Source organism: Medicago sativa, chromosome 8 (genome assembly GCF_051527215.1).
Source record: "Medicago sativa cultivar Bolivia chromosome 8, Bolivia_mono, whole genome shotgun sequence".
Lineage (NCBI taxonomy): Eukaryota > Viridiplantae > Streptophyta > Magnoliopsida > Fabales > Fabaceae > Medicago > Medicago sativa.
The window spans coordinates 67,722,555-67,741,554 of NC_140756.1; the positions used below are offsets into that span (position 1 = coordinate 67,722,555).

The 19,000-nt window shown below is 34.1% G+C and overlaps 3 protein-coding genes across 6 annotated transcripts; 1 reads left to right on the forward strand and 2 right to left on the reverse strand.

Annotated features, from left to right (window-relative positions):
• Nucleotides 1–3,718: 3,718 nt before the first annotated feature.
• On the forward strand, nt 3,719–6,561 carry LOC146900801 (tubby-like F-box protein 2). The gene is made up of 5 exons (XM_085733286.1): nt 3,719–3,972; nt 4,534–4,937; nt 5,040–5,127; nt 5,332–5,461; nt 5,555–6,561. The coding sequence occupies exons 2-5, from the start codon at nt 4,590–4,592 to the stop codon at nt 6,225–6,227; spliced, it is 1,239 nt and encodes a 412-aa protein (XP_085589412.1). The 5' UTR covers nt 3,719–3,972; nt 4,534–4,589; the 3' UTR covers nt 6,228–6,561.
• A 2,069-nt stretch (nt 6,562–8,630) lies between these two features.
• On the reverse strand, nt 8,631–10,925 carry APC10 (anaphase promoting complex 10). Its single transcript, XM_085733292.1, has 6 exons — nt 10,730–10,925; nt 10,585–10,645; nt 10,405–10,497; nt 9,910–9,980; nt 9,223–9,327; nt 8,631–9,136 (listed from the first exon to the last, which is right to left on the reverse strand). The coding sequence occupies exons 1-6, from the start codon at nt 10,918–10,920 to the stop codon at nt 9,067–9,069; spliced, it is 591 nt and encodes a 196-aa protein (XP_085589418.1). The 5' UTR covers nt 10,921–10,925; the 3' UTR covers nt 8,631–9,066.
• Nucleotides 10,926–11,481: 556 nt separating this feature from the next.
• Nucleotides 11,482–17,446, reverse strand: LOC146900803 (ARM repeat superfamily protein). Of its 4 annotated transcripts, XM_085733288.1 has the most exons (7): nt 16,884–17,446; nt 16,685–16,774; nt 15,825–15,899; nt 15,406–15,591; nt 15,072–15,179; nt 13,447–14,624; nt 11,482–12,730 (listed from the first exon to the last, which is right to left on the reverse strand). In XM_085733288.1, the coding sequence occupies exons 3-7, from the start codon at nt 15,879–15,881 to the stop codon at nt 11,977–11,979; spliced, it is 2,283 nt and encodes a 760-aa protein (XP_085589414.1). In that variant the 5' UTR covers nt 15,882–15,899; nt 16,685–16,774; nt 16,884–17,446; the 3' UTR covers nt 11,482–11,976. The 4 variants fall into 4 exon arrangements, with proteins under 4 accessions (XP_085589414.1, XP_085589413.1, XP_085589415.1 ...); XM_085733287.1 differs by lacking the exon at nt 16,685–16,774; XM_085733289.1 differs by lacking the exon at nt 16,685–16,774 and having other exon boundaries at nt 15,825–15,901; nt 16,892–17,099.
• Between the last annotated feature and the right edge of the window lie 1,554 nt (nt 17,447–19,000).

Genomic DNA, 19,000 nt, shown 5'->3' on the forward strand with positions numbered 1-19,000 from the left:
AGGAATCCTTTTAAAAAAATATTGTCTTAAAAATACAAATCAAACACATGTAAAAATAATAATTACACAACATTTTAGGAAAAAAAAATTACTATTTTTTATTGCTTAAACAATAACTTGAGAACACTCGTTAAGATTCTCTACAAAAACAACATTAACAAAACTAGAATTCCTTCCCGAAACAAAATGATCAATGATACCAAAACATCTTAGAATCCTCCATTTATTTTATTCAAAATCAAATCTTTTATTCTTCCTTTTAAACCATCACCGAGACTGAATTTTTTACTTGATCTATGATATGATTTATGAAACTTTCATTTTGCTTAAAAAGCATACTATTGCGTTCCTTTAGAATTGACCAAACACAAACTAGTCATATCATATAATCTAAAATCTCTCACGCATCAACTTGTTACTCAAGCAAAAACCATAAAACAATGACCATGGCTAAATGCACTATTTGATAGTGTGTCACTAATACCAAACCAACTTAAAATAGAAAACCAAACACTTTCAAAAAATGAGCAATCAAATACTAAATGCCGACAAGATTCATCCAAGTCACAAACTTCAAAATATATTGTTCATTGTAGGGAGCCTATTATTTAAGAACCTCTAAGCAAAAAGAGAAACCTTTAAAAAAACCAATTTATTCTAAATATAGCGCGAGATAGAGAAAAATCAATGTTAGAATAATTTTTCAACAATTGATAGCCTCGTTTTACCGATTATAAATCACCATGATCATGATTTCGTCTCCACCTTTCAATCATATTGTCTTGCATATAAACATTACCAAACAAAGAAATACAATCCAACAATAACTCTTACTCCCGCACATGCCTCTCTCCATCTCCACCCATCTCCACCCATCCTTGCCTGAGCCTAAACATGTTTCCAACAAAAATATTTCGATGTCAAACTAAATAATCAACTAAATTATTCACACAATACCCTTCATTCCAACCAAAGATCACACTAAAAGAAGCGCCTTTCTCATAATCAACCATCATAGATAAATGATTGTTAAACCAATTCTCTTGACCAAATCTCATCTCATCATGGATAAATTAAATATTTTTCCACCATGTTGAATCTCGGGTCATACCCACCCAAAACCATTCACTAACGATATACCATATTTATGGAACAAAACTTTAAACCACAAAACCCTTTTGATATGCATAAAACCGTCAATAACATTTACATGACAAAACAATATTAAATTCACGTACACTGCACACACATGATTTCCCCTTTTCACGCTCTAAGCTAACTTTATCACATTCAAATATCTCTCCTTCGTTCCAACCCTCTCCACTCGTCCCCACACGAGCTTAAACATGTTTACAACAAAAATATTTTCATCAAATACCAAACTAAATAATCGGTTAAATTGTTCACAAAATACTCCACCTTCCAACCAATGATCACAAAAAAAGTATCATTCTCATTTCCCACCACCTTAGACAAAACCAATTCTCTTGACCAACTCTCGCCCCATCACAGATGAATTAAATATTTACCACCATGTTGAATCCTAGGTTAGACCTACTCACTACCTCACTACGAGCAGGGCCGTCCCCGACAATTCGGAGGCCCCGTTATAATCTTGACAATTTTTCATTTAAATATAATTGAAAAAAATCTTAAGACTTTTACCCACAAACAAATAGGCATTTACCTATGGATAATGCATAATTGACAGCAAAATTGTTGTCTTTTAGACTTTTACCTACGGAAAAAGGACATTTAGTGACGGATTTTGGCCGTAGGTACAAGTTTTTTTTTTTCCGTTTTTTCCAAATTTTGAGGCCCCTCTAAGTTTTAGGCCTTGTGCCAGGGGCCTTGATGCACTTGCACAGGGCCGACCCTGACTACGAGCCATGCAATATTTACGAGACAAAACTTTAAACCACAAACCTTTTTGATCTTCATGCATTCTACCAATAAACTTTTTCAACCAAATAATCTTCTTTGAATTCTAACAATCAACAAATTCAAAAAAAAAAAAATTCTCATATTTCCACTTTTTTTTTTGTGATGTTACGAAGTAACGAGACAAAAAAAATAAGAAAAAGAGAAAATAAGTTTGAAGCTTATCTCTCATGATGAGAGATTACATGTCAGGCGGGAGCAGTTCTAATGAGCATAACACAATGTATGTGATTCTTCCTTAGTCATAAAATATGCGCACATATTTTGTTCTATACGAACATGCACCAATGTAGTGTTGTCATTTTTATGTAAATCATCTGTAATACAAAGAATGTCAGTAACATAAGTATGTAAGGTATGATCACGACCATCAATAATCAGCTCAACTGCTTCCAAGCAATCACTCTCACAAATAATGTTGTCATAGCCTTTTTTTTCTCAACAAAAATCAAGATTCATCTAGATTACACATAGCTCAGCTAATAACGCATCACCTCCAACTTCATAGTGAAAAAACCAACTATCCAATCTCTAATGTGGTTACGAACATAAAGCCCAAAACATGTAAACATAATTTTATTCACCGTACAACAACATAGGAGATATTTCTTCTAAATATACAAAATCAAATTCAATTTTCGTCACCACAAAACCAAACACACACTTGATTCATCTTGGTCCATGGTTAAGGAAAGTTTTACCATACAGTTTTATTTCTTGAGTATTGCTGTTCACACATGTTAAACACCAGTAAAATACCAAAATACCCCCTCTGCAGTTAACTGTCGAGGAAAAATAAATCCGGCTGCAGTTAACTGCCGAGGAAAACTCAATTATCATCATCATCTTCCTTGGTTTACTGGTATTTTGGTATTTTGGCTCAATTCATTCCCTTCACAATCCATTTGTTCCTTGTTCCTGCAACTAATTTTTGTTCCACAATCTCATCCTCCTTCTCAATTTGTTCCTTGTTCCTGCAACTAATTTTTGTTCCTCGTTGCATTAAAAAAACGAAAGTTAACAAATCTTTGATCTGTCGAATCCTCTGTCTTCAACGATGAAGACTGGCTGTTCCGATGGCTTCCATTTGTGTCGGCGATTTGGAATTGGTCCAAGGAAGCGCAGGTGTCCGCGAACCATGAAATGTTCAAACTAAAATTGCGTATGTTTTTGGAATTACAAAATGAAGCTGTGTCACCTTCAATTACAAACTTCCAGCACAAGATCAGACAAGGTAATGGTGATTTGAAGAGCCTGTTCGCGTTGTTGTTTTTAGCACAGGATAATGGCGGAAATAGATCGGAGGAGAAGAAAGTGAAATAGAAAAAAATGAAAATTGACAAGTAAAACAAGGAAGATGATGATGATAATTTGAGTTTTTATTTTCCTCGGTAGTTAACTACCGAGGTTTTTCTCGGTAGTTAACTGCAGCCAGGTTTATTTTTCCTCGGCAGTTAACTGCAGAGGGGGTATTTTGGTATTTTACCGGTGTTTTTCAGCCTTTTAACATGTGTGAACAGCAATACTCTTATTTCTTTGACCTATCAGTAGTTTTATTTGCATTGATGATAAGATAGAATTAAATGAAAATGATTAAAGAGAATACAATAAATCAAACGGTTAACTCAATAAGAAAATCACAAACACTGACACGACGGCCACGTTTGAGTTCAAAAGCAGATCACATTTCACTTTCACCAACATAAATAAACATAATAAAATTCATTCATTATTATTCATAAATAAAAATGCTACTACATTTGTACCAAAAAAAAAAAAATGCTACTACATGATAATGAAAAAGCTTAATCCCAAACGCGATTCTCCAGAATCGCGGTGGCGGTGAAGAAGTAAACGATGTCCACTTCTCGTTCTTCTTACTTTCGCCATAAATTCAAATAACTCTCTCTCTCTCTCTCTCTCTCTCTCTCCTTCTTGCTTGTGCTCGTGTTTCTCCGATTTTGTTTTTTCTTCTTAGATCCGTATTCTATAGTGTTATTGTTGCTATTGATCCATTTTTTCTTCATTCAGGTTAGTACCTTTTGTCCAATTTCAGATTTTTATGGAAATTTCACGTTTTTTTTCTTTTTTGGGGCTTTTTTGTTTCTTAGATCTATTATCTCGTTTTGTTTTTGTTTTATTTTTATGTTAGTTTTAGATGACAAAATGTGATAAGTTTTTTAGTTTTATTGCAGCATTTTAATTTTGTAGGTATTACCTTGACCATAATAAACCTTGATTATATTCATTACTTATTATTTTAATTGTAGTTGAATTTTGATGGATTTGACTTAATAACCAAATCAAAGATTGAATTTTGATGTAGTATTGACCATTGATGAATAAATATTAAATGATCACTTTAAGCTCTAAACTTTGAAGTGAGTTGCTCAATTTAGAGGATTCGGATCCAATTTTGGGCTGGATTGTTTGTAGTTGTTGACTTATGCTAGATATTTTTGTTTGTGATGTTTTGAATGCATTGAATTTATAACAATGTCTACATGCAATGCATTTGTTATAAGGAGCTACATGGTTATATTTGTTTGGTTATAAACTGATTATGAGTCTTTGCCTTTGTGTTTTTGTTAGGATCATCAAGCTAGAAGCTTTGGTTTGGATTGGTGCAGTTTGTAAGGTGTGGAAACATGTCATTCAAAAGTATAGTCCGCGAGCTCAAGGGGATGAAAAATGGAATAGGTAGCATATCAAAGCGTGGTTCCGACACCAAGAATTGGCTATGTCGGTCAAAGTCACATGTTGCTCCGGATGTAACTCCAGTTGAACCTATTCAACAGGGACAATGGGCGAGTCTACCACCTGAATTGCTTTTGGACATAATCCGTAGGGTTGAAGAGAGTGAGACATCTTGGCCTGCACGTGCTGTTGTTGTTTTTTGTGCTTCGGTATGTAAATCATGGAGGTCTGTCACTAAAGAGATCATCAAAACTCCTCAGCAATGTGGAAGGATCACATTTCCTATTTCATTGAAGCAAGTAATAAATTCTTCACCCCTTTTTTAGTCTAATCCAAATTATTCTTGGTCCTTAGGTTTTTTTTATGCTTCTTATGTTCTCTTTCCTTATGTGTATGAATAGCCCGGTCCTCGTGATTATCCGATCCAGTGCTTTATTAGGAGGAACAGAGAAACTTCTACCTTCGTGTTGTACTTAGGTTTGGTGCCATGTAAGTTATCATCTTTAAGTTACTCAAGTTAGCATTCCTGACTATGAATGTTGAATTTCAAATTGCTCCAAGTTCATGAGCTTTTTTATTTATTTATTGCGATTTAGACTGTGGTTCATTGTCAACACCGACATTTTTTCTATTTTGTATTTTATGATCTATGCATTTAAGTGATCTTGTTTTGGTTTTGTCGTAACGGTATAGCGGAGCATGAGAGTAATAAGTTGTTGTTAGCCGCCAGAAAGATAAGAAGGGCCACAGGCACCGACTTTGTCATATCCTTGGGCACAGACGATTTTTCTCGAGCCAGCAACAAATATGTTGGTAAACTGAGGCAAGTTTTGGTCAATAGAAACATTGATTTCCCTTATATCAGCTTTTAATCCTACCCCTTGTAATCTCAACATGTTTTTTATACATTTGGCAGGTCTAATTTTTGGGGAACCAAGTTTGCTATATATGACAACCAACCTCCACATGACGCTGCAGTTCAACCTAATCGTCGACCAAGTGCGAGACTTAATTCTAAGCAGGTGTCACCAAGAGTTCCAGCATGTAACAATCTTGTTGGCACCATTTCCTATGAGCTAAATGCTCTCTGGACTAGAGGGCCAAGAAGAGTGCACTGCATCATGAACTCTATACCTATCTCAGCTATTCAGGAAGGGGGTATCGCCCCAACCCCAACATCGTTACCTCAAATATTCAGTGTACCTTTTCCTCCCTCACCAGCACTGAAAGAAAAGAGTCCAATGACAGATTCGTACTCTGGTTGCCTATCAGAGCTACCAGAACCGAGCCAAGGCTCGATGGACTCCTTGGTACTTAAAAACAAGTCTCCTAGGTGGCATGAGCAGCTCCAGTGTTGGTGCCTAAACTTCATGGGTCGTGTTACAGTGGCATCTGTTAAGAACTTTCAACTTGTAGCTTCTGTTGATCCGTCTCATAATGTTTCTTCCTCTGAGCAAGAAAGGGTAATCTTACAGTTTGGAAAGATTGGAAAAGATATATTCACCATGGACTACTCTTACCCACTCTCTGCCTTCCAAGCCTTTGCAATCTGCTTGACAAGCTTTGATACCAAACCTGCTTGTGAATGAGAGCTGTGTAACTACATCTGTGATCATCACCTGCTGATTTGTTGCATATTAAAATGCTAGGCATATCCGCTTGTGAATGCAGGTGAAATTCTCAGCTGTTCAATCATTGTATTCTCCCCATGTATAAGTTGTATTGATTCTGGAATTTATTCTGTATGTTGTTTCATAGTCCTGCAGCATTAAATTATGTTTAGTGTATTTTATAATAATATATAGTACATATTTTCTAGTATTCCTCACTGATGAAGCTTTTGATCAAGCTTAAATACTGAACTGTTGTAAGTTGTTAATGTTTATTTCTGATGACTTTAATGTTATACAATTCTTTTAGCAAGAGCTAGGTATAATTACAGGTAACTTAACATACACACCATACATTCTTTACGCAAGAGCTAAATATCTATCTTCATTATTTCAGTGATCTCTTAGTGGGTGATTAACAATTGAATCATTGGTTTGTGTTTGGTTGGCATAACCTCTGAATGACTGAAACTTATCAATCTCATTAGGATTAATGGGTACCCACCTCGTTAGGTTTAGGTCAATTTATGCCGTCTTGCACCACACATCCAAATAAATATTATAAATAATAGTGCGTTTTGAGTAGGATAATAGTTTTAATAATTTTCATGAACACCACACCAATTTTTGTGTTTTTATGTTTTTAAAATTATGGGGTGTGGGTCCCGTTGAGAAAAAGTCATCACTACATGGTCGATTAGTGATTACTGAAGTTCTAGTCAAAGGCACAACCACCCAATGATATGTTATGAAGTGAGACTATGTGCTGTTTTCACGTTTGATATGTGTGTAACTGTGCATCCACTTGCTTACTAATTTTAGCTTTCACAAATTAATGGTGAAGAATCATCGGGACGCTAGACAAACAATGCTTAATCTATTATTTATAAGGATTAAAAAAAGGACATCCCTAACATGGAAAATAAGGTGGATTCCATGGGATGATGTTTAATTAAGCCCTTCACCGGTGTACCACTAAATATGTACCTGTAGATTTATAAAAAGTAATATGAATGTTCACATTTATTGGGAAAAAAAAGTAACATCTATCTGTCTGTTTTTTTTAGGATTTCTTTTACCCTGCCTTTCATCTTCCTCCTCATCTCGTCTACCACATAAACCCAGAAGAAAAACTTTAATTTTTTGTTTTCTTCCCAATTTTTTGAAGTTTTGTTTTATTGTAATTTTGGGTTCTTTTCTCTTTTTTTGAACTCTGATGCGTTTCAATTAAATATCAACGATACTTTAGTTAATTTTAACTTGTTTTCATATGAAATCTAGAAAGTTCATTGCACTTCATTAATTTTTTTAATCATTGTGAAAATATATTTTTTATTTATAATAGTGATCGGATGACATACTATTTGTTATCGTACTCAAGAAAATTGAATAAAATCCATAGGTGATCCATTGGTTTAATGAAAAGTTGTTTAGCCATGTGCTAATTCATTCTTGTTTAGCCATGTGCTAATTCATTCATTCACCAATTCATTTCAACTCTTCAACCAGTAGTTTAAAAAGATTAATCATTTAAATGTAAAATCAGGTTATTAACTGCAAACCAACCAGTTAAATTCATATTATCAATTTATAGTAGGTTCCCTTTCAAGCTTCTACTTGAGATTTATCAGAAAAAAATTTCTTCGTGCATTTGCACGACTGCAAGGTGAATATTAATGAACGTGGTTGGCTCCAAAGCAAGCATATAAGCTTTAATTTACAAGGTTGCAAGCAAATAAAATTTCCTCTGCAGAGTACCAACTCGACCTGTCAAATTATTCTAAACTCAAGTGATTGACAACAATAAAACTCGACCTGTCAAAATTATTCTAAACTCAAGTGATTGATCACAATAAAAAAATTACACAAATCTGACTCATAATGGTTAAAATTCTAGAGTTGCCACTTTGGGAAGAGCTTACATGTAAAAAGGCCCAGAAAAGCTAAGAATGATGAAGCTAGATAGCAACACTCTTGTTTTTTTTTTTTTTTTTTGAAGAAGCTAAAATGGAATATATTACTGAACGTCTGAAGATTTCAGCACAAGGAGTGCCAAAAACCCAGCTGAAAGAGTATCAAATACAATCAAAAAAATACGGGGAACAAAATCAGGAAAAACCAAAAAAGATAGCTACCTTGTTACATAATAATTCCCAAGCAAGGTAAAGGAGATAGCAACACTCTTGTATGATCAGTGTTTATGTTTTTGGACATAATTTTATTTAAGACTCAAGATAGTATTAAAATAACTTCTAAGATCCATTTGATGGTGACTCAAGATAGTATTAAAATAACTTCTAAGATCCATTTGATGGTGAGTTATTACTTAAAATGCATTACCTAGATATAGACTTGTTGTCTGGAAAAAAATTGCTGCATGGATAAAGGAAAAAAGATAGCAGGTTGAATATTGCAAAGAAATTCAAATGATATCCACATATCTTTTTGTTCTGAAATAATAAAAATAGGATGCCTCAGAGAATGCAGATCCCATAACTAATCCTATTATAAACCTATTGCAGATCTAAACAAACTATAAATAAGCAAGAAACAAAGGGCCATATTTAATCCTATTATATATAAACCCACTTGCAAATCTAAACAAACTAGAAGTACCAGCAAGCAATAAGCAAAGGGTACACTGATAGCCACATTTCCTGATGACATGTTTTGATGAACATTGATATCAGTGAAATATATTTTTACCACTTGAATGGCTAGTGGTTTGGTTTGGAATCTCCGCACGATATAATCAATCAGTGAGCAGTCATCTCTGATTTAACACTAGACTGGCTTAATTAACACCTTCCATAAAATCTCATCTTATCGTAGAGTAGGTGATGAACTCTCTTGAAGTAAATTGAAATGGCTGCTGTGGAATGGGGTTCCTGCAACAGGGGTATGTTTTAGAAAGCTGAAATATTATTGTAACTGTATGTCTAAGAAATTGGTTAAAAAGTATAAGGAGACATACGGTCTAGGCCCATAAACTTTGATCTGCCGCACATGAGTATCCCTTCCATTGAGATGGTTTGATAACACGGCAATTTGCAACATAAAAGTGTTGACAAATGTTTCACTGCAATTGGTGATGAAAGGAAAATCATAAGATGCTATCAAGAGAGTAAATAAAACCTCAAGTTATATTACATGGTAAGAAAGAATCAAGAAGCACGGTCTAATGGTAGATAAATGAAAATGGAACTTATTGTTTATTGGGTTTGGCTCCTCTAAAGTGAGAAAATCAAAAGTTGATATCTAAACACCCACATGATTTGTTGGACAGAAAATCAATGGTTGATTTATTCATCAACAATTGGTATTACTCAGGTTACACTCTCACTTTAGAGGAGATTATTACACTCATTTCATGTATATTATGACCAAACACAATTTCAAGGACACAACACAACCCAAGGAGCAAGAATTAAAAGAAAAACTAGCAAAGTTTCTGCATAAAAAAACAAGAAACTAATCACTGCTATAGAAGATCAGTTATTAGATTACATTGGTTCAGTTCAGAAGTCTATATTGAAATCAAATAATGACTTGCAGGTTAGTTCAATGCACGGAAAATTGCTAGCTTTGGACATAGTGAGAAGGCAACAAACAACATCTGAGATTGAATACCAAACCAAAAACATAACCGAAAAATACTTACCGAGGATCAAGTCCAGATAATGATAAATAAAGCCAACCAGTTGGTTTCACAAGTTCCACAGCTTTAATCTCCTAAAAATTAAAATTCACAAATTCAGTATAACCAAATTGATCATCAGTGACAGTGATCAGTCAAACCAATATCAATAAAATTAGCACAAACAGTTGATATTAAAAGCGTGTCTGGTATCCGACACACGAGATTACATTTAATCACTTCAATTTTCAAATTATTATCAGTATCCACATACTCTCATGTCAATTTAATAAAGCAGTTTGAAAAAAAAGACCTTGAGGTCATGAGAGCTGTCACCGACACGGATGGATATCAATAAAACTAGGATTGACACTTAAGATTAAAAGTGTGTCTGATAGTGGTACCCAACACACACGATTACTGGTGTCTACGTCTCAGTGTCAGTGTCATTGTAATCCTCAAACTATTACCGGTGTCTATGTCTGTCTGTGATTTAATAGCGGAATTTGAAAAAAATACCTTGAGGTTGTGAAAGCCGTCCCCGGCACGAATGGAAATCTTACTGGGTGTATAACTCTCATCAAGCTTAAAATCCACATAGAGCACAACTAACTAGTACAACAAACCAATTTTCCAATTAAAAAAACATAATTATAATATAAAAAAAAATGAAATTGGTAGTAGTATATAGTTACTTACTTGTAATCTGACTTTTTTTTGGAATTGAATGTTAACAAAATGAGGTTGAGCACCATCAGATCTGAAAACAAATTGAATGAATTGAGTAGCGGAATTGTGAAAAGAAATGAATGAGAAGAAGAGTGAGAGAGTAAAAGTAAGTAACTGCCAATAGGTTTCGAGATTATCGTCGCGAAGAGAAGAAACGCCGTTGCCGGTTTTGCAGGAGCTAACACTCCAGGCGGCTTTTTTCCCTAATTCACGGAGGTCTTCATCTATAATCAAAACTTGGTTACCTCCGCTTAGCTTTCCTTCTTCTTCACCTTCTGATGATTCCGCTGCCATTTCTAAACTCATTCTTTCTTCTTCCACTAACCAAAACCAAAATTCATAAATACGGACTAGTATTTCAAATTGTAATTATTCAATTCAAAATATTACCGTTATTTGCTTCAATATAAATATACTATATTTTTTATATTAATATTCTACCTTTTTCTGTTAAGGAAATATTTATTGAAATTGAAATTTCATAATCATTTTTTTTTAAAAATAGTTTAGTGCTTAAAAATTCATATTTTAATTGAATAAATAAGAAATTTAGACTTGACCAAAAAAAATGAATAAGAAATTTAGAATATTAAACAATGTCTTTACCAACTGCGTTAAAGAAATATTTACTGAAATTTCATTCATTTATTTATAAATCCAATTTATTCAAGAGAATCAATAAGAATATGGATCTATTATTTTAAAATTCAAGAGTATTTTATCTTCTTATTTTCACAACTTTTCAGTGAAGATTTTTAAAAGAATGACCCCTCCTCTTGCATCAGTCAAATTGAGTATCACTGGTGGGTCAAAAAGAGAAATGAATGCCGCTAGAGTAAAAAGAAGATATTTTTTGTCTGTGGTATGTGAGCAGTGTAAAGTATAGACCCTTCAAAATATATATATATTAATCAACATATAGTCATATATACAATAATAATGGAGATATCAGCTCAGTGCCTAACCTAAGGCTATTTCTACAACTATAATCTATGATCACCAAATCACATGGCACTAACCACCTCTCTAGCATCTTGATTCTTGAGAGAAGGGGAGAAAAGGGAGAACTTGCCAACTACCTTTTCTAACCCTTGCTTGGCTTTGGTATGTCAAAATAACTATACATTATATCATACAGCAAAACTACACATCATATCATACAGCCAGAAGTTACTGACCAAAATTACCCAGCAGACAACTTATGAAAGAATATTTTGATCTCATCATAGATGGTGCAAGATTAGACTAAACTGCAAGAAACACATGTCCTATATCCAATCACAAATAGTAAGTAAGACTATCTAATAATCATGTTTGCATCCACCAATCTGGAATGTCTCTAATAATGAGGAGAGCCCAGTTTTATCTCTTGTTTTTTGATGAAATTGAACTTGATTTTCCGAACCGTGATAGCTTGTTCAAAAATATGGATTTCTTTGACGATTTCTTTTCTTCATATTGATCGTTGGAATCTTTAGATTTGTTGAGATTCTGCTCAAAGCAACCTTCGCTCTCGACATCCCTTAAAAGTCGGAGCAGTTCCAATGCATACACCTTTGTGCTATCGTTTCCCACATTGGAGATATTGACAAGATACGGTATAATACCCTCCTCCATAACCAACTCACAATATTCCACGCGTTGAGAGCACAAAGAGAGTACAATCGCCAGTGCAAATTCCTTTTCTTCGTCTGTGCTGGACCCAAGTATTTCAACAACACAAGACATGCATCCCTTAGTTTCAACAACAGATACCCTACCATCTTTAGTATCACAAAGGTTTTTCAATATGCATATACAGTCTCTTGAAAGGGACTTGTCTTCGAAAAATGGTAGTAATTTTGGGATGCACCCGAGAGACACGATGTACGAACAAAATTCAGAATTGGATGAAAAATTGCACATTATTCTAATAGCTTTCCGTTGGTACTCTTGGTTACCAGAATCAAGGATCTTTAAAATAGAAGTCAGTGCATTGGAAGCTGCAATGTTCGCTTTATCGGACCAATGGTTTGACAATTCTTCCAGTATAGCAAGAGCTTCTCCAATTGCTTCAGTCTCGAGGAGACTTGCCAACACACTGCATGTATCTTCACTTAAGTTTATCACACCATTTCTGCATGAAGAACACAAAGAAGTCATTCCAAAACCCAATATCAAAAGCAGATGCACAGATAGAGCGTAAGTATTTTGAAATTGGAAAGGAATTTTTTTTTTCGCGCATTGAAATTGGAAGAAATTATAATCGTAACATATCAAGTTTTCCTTTTTATTCTAGGCCCATGGAATATTGTTTTGAAAGGACAATTCTTGATCTACTTTGTCACAACTTATGGTGTGTTTGTTCCCACGTCCTGTCCAGAACGTGCGTTCACTAACCTCTACAAATTCCACTTTCGTAAAAGACACGGTAAATTTACATAGAGACTTGAGAATCATCTTTGTACCGTGATACCAAACACAGGCTTAGTGCATGTTTTGATTTTGGGAGAGCTGAAAGTGATTCTGAAGACTTAAAACTGATTTTGGTGTGTTTGGGGGTTCCTGACTAGAATTGATTTTGCTTCTAGAATTGATTCTAACTTAAAGCTAGGATTTGTATCCCTTGCAACCAAACGTGATTTTTTACACTCATTTATTGATCAACTCACTCTCACGTGAACATATCAAAACATAATCATTTTACCTTAAACTCACTTTTTAACTAAAATCAATTCAATCAAAATTAATTTTTGCTACCGTAGAACCAAACATACGCTTCATATAATATTATGTACCAAATTACCTAACAATGTATCAAGTACCAAATTGCGAAGGCAAAATAAATTGTACCTGCAGTACTTTGTAAATTCCAACAGTAATTGACATCCACCTCGCAGAGCTTTTGTGTCATGCTTATCACATGCAGTGCTCAGAAATCTCATAACTGGGTCAATGAAATTATCCGGTGACACAGAGTTAAAAGCTTCAGAATTGCATTTGAAATCTATTTTCATATCTTTGACTACTTGGCACTGTGAATCCCATTGACGCTCATGAAGTTCAGACAAGGATGCCAGATATGAGCCATGTATCTGCGAACGAGATTGATGCCCGCGAGAACTGTTTCTAGTCTTGATCAACATCGAATTTAAGCCACGACTAGCCTTCACAAGTGAGGAGTCTGAATTATAACTGTTATCTACCGATCCAAATGATACGTTACTAAGATCCATTGGCACGTTCAAACCATTCATGGAACTTCCGAAACTCCTAATGGAAGTGACTGAAGCTTCCCATGAGCGAATGTCTTCCGCTTGCCTACTTGGATTAGGAATGGAGACGTCATTTGTTTTGCACCACTTTGATATTAATTCCTTTAAAGCAACGTTAGGAGTCATCGACAAATGCGGCAATTTCTTTTTAGTTTTCGGGCATATAACATTACCCTCATCAAACCATTTCTGTATCCACATCCGCTCGTATGTTTCTCCTGAAGCAATGACAACAGGATCATACATCAACCTTAAAGATATCGGGCACGCATATTCCTCCGGAGGTGCGACTCTAATCAACTCGCTGGCACGAATTCCATACTGATCGTGGTTTGAATACGGCTCAGAATTCACACTATCGGTGCGTAAAGAATCATGACTGGAATTCTCATTCGCTACAGGTTTTTCACGATAAGAATAGACCTCCTCTTGTTCTCCCGTGTTTAATAAGTTTCCATACTTTATCAGAAGATACAACAGATTTTTCAAGATCACCTTTTTGGTTTCCTCATTTTGTCCAAGTTTTTGTAGTAACTTCTTAATAGATCTTCTCTCTATTACGATGCTTGTTGCGGATGTGATATTAAGTCTTGCCGCTGCAAACTGAAGAGATTTTACGTCTGAGTTTTCCTTTGAATCGTTATCTGTGGTTGAAGGACCTTGTTGGAGCAATTCTCTCATAACCCTCCCAGCCTCTTCTTCAGCAGAATCCAGGACAAAGGTGACACGCCTAAGATCATCAACTATTCGAGAAATCTGCATTAGACATTGCAATGACAACAAAAGCATTAAAATGAAGCTCCAAATGGATATAAACAACAACAACCAAGTCTTATCCCACTAAGTGGGGTCCAAATGGATATATATTGTAACAGAGAGATCAGATGTTATGAAAACACACACACACACACACACACACACACACACAATACAATAAATCCTATAGAGACATGCAACTATTCAAATTACTGAGTCAATGAGGTGTAAGCTTAGTTGTAGGAGTTTGGCCTTGTAGCCTCAAAAGGCAGCGTTCAAACACCCTCAAAGACATTGAAAGATGAGCATTAGTGTCACTTTAATTAATAATAATTTTCCCTTGCCCCGTTTTTTTTAAAAAGATATCCACATCACTGAACAAGGTAATAGACTCTTCTGCATTAAATGGATTGTTCATAAAATAAGTATGGTATTAACTTGACTAACCTCTGCAGCCAACATAACAGGAACTATATCTTGAATCTGGACTAAGCTTTTCTCTAATGACTTTCTTGCCTTTTGGCATTTTGAGAGAATTGACTCCCCTGTTATTGCCTGTAAGTAAAATTATACATTAACTTTAGTTGATCAATATTTTTCTAAACGTTATAAAATTGTATCCAACTCTTTGTAAAGTTTATATAGCTATGTATGATAGAACATCATCAGATACCCTAAAAAAATCAGGAGCTTTCATGAAAAATGAATGGTGGTCCCATTTCTGAGTTGATAAGATATTATACAGATTTGACCAGCTGAAATAATAAAAAGAACTACGAACCAGGTAAAGTACACTAGAATCAGAGCAATTTTGCAGAAGTTGTTTGGCTTTATCAATTGTACTGGTTAGCAAAACCAGAGCCGGTATTCCTGATGAGGACCGAGGACGTGCTTCCTCTATCTGCGGAAAGATCCTTAACACCTTATCAACTAATTTCTTGAGTTCTGTGCAGAGTCTACGATGTACCTTTAACATGAATTACAATCGATGAAAGGCTTAGTTCCAATATCCAAGCGAAGTTACAAATAACACAAACATATTCTAAAAGAATCATTCAAGTTACAAAGTCATCTGATTTTTTTTCTAGGTCAAACAAATCCCCAAAAAGTAAACAGTCCAATAAATGCAACAGGGATTGAAAGGACAATGTTAAGAAAAAAACCCATTACAATATAGTTGAGTTCAATTATTTTATGTACCTTAAAAAAGCGGGGATCTGGTAATGTCTCTGCCACTTTACAACTATCAGTTCCCATTCAAGGGAGTACCGTTTGCTGCAAATAAGAAGGGGAAATAATATTGAGTCAGTTGATGCACTTCTTGCATAAAATCAAGCTCATGTTAATTAATGGTTCCAAAATGCAAATTGAACTTTGGGATGTAAATTCACAGCTATAAGCCAAAAAGAATGAAGCTTACCTCATAAGAGTAGAACAGGCATATGCAGAAGATGATTAACGGTAACAAATGAAAGTAAGCTTAAGGGTCTGTTTGGGAGGGGAGGATAGGACTTTTTTAAAATTAGCAAGCTATGAATGAAGTGTGATTGAATTGTTATATATCATAGTATTTTTTCAATTTTTTAAAAATCTCAAATAAATTATAATATAGACCTAGTATTCCATAACCCTGCCCTCCAAAATTCCCATCGCAAACAGACCCTACAATTTCTCACATAGATCAAGTGGCATATGCACAAGATGATCAATGGTAACACGTGAATAGGATCATTAACACTATGTGGAAAGTAAAATCCACACTAATTCAAAAAGAAAATGAGTATTAAGATGGAGGTCCATGGTTTAATCCTTGCTGCTAACATATTCCCCCTCCCCCTATCAAATTAGCCACAAACTAACATGCCCTATAAAAAGAAGGAAAAATTTACATGGGATACTCCAGCCAATAGAGTAGAACTATAGCATCATCATTGCTTAATATAAATTGTATGTTGTAAAATTTCAAACGGCGCCATTTTAAATTTACACAAAAAATATAGCATGTATTCTTATTCTAATTGCTAACTAATCAACTTGCAAAAAAAAAAAAAAAAACCAACCGAAACCCAAGAGCAATTAGATGGGATGGTAAGGGATCTCTTTCGGTCCTGGTTCAAATCCAGCATACTTGGTTGACACGAAAAAAAAGACTAACCATAGGAGAAATTTAAAAAGAGAGCAAAGCAAACAAATAATCAGTTCCAAAAGATGGAAATAATTCACTATTATAAATTTGAAAGACAGAAATAAACTAATTACCTATGATGATGATGATGATGATGATGATGATGATGATGATGATGGTGATGAAGATAAGAATATACAATTGTTGCTTCTATGGAGAAGTACAAACAGAACCAAATGAAGACTTTATCAAAACTGTGAAATGGCCTTCTATGTAGCTCAATTTTGAGACATTTCAACGCGAGTTTGGTGAAGATTAAGCATGGATAAGCATGATGAAGAAAACGAAACAGTTCCGAGGAATCTTAATAATTGAAGTAAAGTAGTAGTAAGTGCACGAGGTCATTATTGAATTTAGGATAATAACTAACCCATGAAAAGTAAAAGGCAAAAGTTGAATCTTTATGGAAATCAAAGCATACCCATGATAGCAAAATCAAACGTAAGTTACTCAATAAGTGCAAACTGAGTTTCAAGGAAAGTGGTAAGAAGAGTAAGAAGATTAAAAAAAGTTGAAAAAAAATAGGAAGCAAAATATGATAAGAAAAGACCAAGTCGATGAAAGTAGAAGGAAAGTGTGATGTTTGACCAGTAGAGGGAGACAAGACAACATCACTCAACAACGAGTGATGATGCTTGTTGTTGATAACGAGAAGCGACGGGCTTATGAGGGCGGGCTGTGAAACCCTACCCCACATCAAATGAGTAAACCAATTGCAAAATTTACTAAAGTGATCAAGTGATTTTGTTTTAATATATATGCTTTTTAAAAAAAAATTGATTTTATGTTAATCATGTAAAATTGATTTTAATTAAAAATAAGTTGTAGATAAAGTGATTGGGAAATGTTAAAGAGTGCCCTTAGGACATTTGTTAAGAAGATATAAATAGAAATATTGCATTGTGAAATGGTGAAAATTGATGAATTTAACTTTTTAAAAGTTACTCTCTCCGGTCCTTATTATAAGAAAATTTTCAAAAAAAAATTTGGTCCAATTTATAAGAAAATTTCACAACTTTTAAGGTGTATTTATTGTTTAAAAGACTTTTATATCCTTCATTTAATGCTTCTCTTTTTAATATTAGTGTGTGTATTTAATGTTTCACAATTTTTTATGAGGGTATATTTGTAAAAATATTCAAAAAGTTTCTTTAATCAATGATTGTATTGGTTTTGATGTTTTTTGGTTTTGTTTCTTATAATAAGGACCGGAGGGAGTAAAATATTGTTGAATCTAATGCAAACCTACTACTCCTGGTTTCCTTAACAAGTGTATTTAGAACACTTGTTAGCATAATCCAAAGTGATTTGTGTTTAGATTTATTCATGAAAACGTTAATTGAATCATAAACTTGTGTGTTAGAATCAATTTTAGAATAAAAGCTACACATAGTAGTTTGCTTTTAGCTTCCAAATTTATTTCTGAAAAAAAGAATGACAAACATAATTTTATAGAGTTAGAATTGTTTTAACACTTGAAAAACACTTCTAAGACATTTAGAAGTGAAACCAAACATAACATTTATACACGTATTTTGGAATAGATAAATGATATTTGGACAATAAAAAGAGAGAAAAAGAATATTGTCACAAAAATTGTCACCAAATGGTTGTAAATGAATAAATGATTTTATTAATTTTATCATTACATATGCTGATCAATGATAATTTTATATAGACATTAAAAATTGGTTTAAATACACTATTATTTGGTTGCTTAGAAATTGATGATAACTCATAATTAACAAATTTGGTAGATCATTTAAAAATAGTTAGAATATTCAACTATTACCCTAAAAATGTCCTTCCCATTTACCAAGGATTGCCAAGCTTTGGGTGCTGACTTTCCTCCTCCCTTTTTAGTAATAAAATAAATCAACAGTAAAATCAAACCGAGAGTGAACAACATAAAGAAAGAAGGATTTGCGAATGAGAAATATAAGTTACATATCTGACGGGGTAGAAATGGGATAATCTCAAATTGATCAAGAGGGACAAGGATTAAATGATGAACGTTAAAGTTCAAGCGACGACTTTCTTTTCCTCATAATAAGAGATAATTTTTGGGTGCAACAAAGCGTCAGTTGTTTGGTCCAATTTTTTCTGTATATTCCTAACATAGGCGGGCTCTATGGCCCTCCATATATCTAATTCAATATACATTAGAAGTCTGATAAGGAGGGACAATTAT

Bases quoted from the DNA above. Each gene is read 5' to 3' on its own strand.
- LOC146900801 (XM_085733286.1), top strand. From the start codon at position 4,590: ATGTCATTCAAAAGTATAGTCCGCGAGCTCAAGGGGATGAAAAATGGA. The intron at 5,128-5,331 runs GTAAGTTATCAT...GTAACGGTATAG, and splicing joins GTACTTAGGTTTGGTGCCAT to CGGAGCATGAGAGTAATAAG. The intron at 5,462-5,554 runs GCAAGTTTTGGT...TACATTTGGCAG, and splicing joins AAATATGTTGGTAAACTGAG to GTCTAATTTTTGGGGAACCA.
- APC10 (XM_085733292.1), bottom strand. From the start codon at position 10,920: ATGAGTTTAGAAATGGCAGCGGAATCATCAGAAGGTGAAGAAGAAGGA. The intron at 10,646-10,729 runs GTTACTTACTTT...ATTTGTTTTCAG, and splicing joins AATCTCGAAACCTATTGGCA to ATCTGATGGTGCTCAACCTC. The intron at 10,498-10,584 runs GTAAGTAACTAT...TTGTTGTACTAG, and splicing joins AAAAAAAAGTCAGATTACAA to TTAGTTGTGCTCTATGTGGA.
- LOC146900803 (XM_085733287.1), bottom strand. From the start codon at position 15,881: ATGGGAACTGATAGTTGTAAAGTGGCAGAGACATTACCAGATCCCCGC. The intron at 15,592-15,824 runs GTACATAAAATA...TTCATGTTAAAG, and splicing joins CAGATCCCCGCTTTTTTAAG to GTACATCGTAGACTCTGCAC. The intron at 14,625-15,071 runs GTTAGTCAAGTT...TGTCTAATGCAG, and splicing joins CTGTTATGTTGGCTGCAGAG to ATTTCTCGAATAGTTGATGA.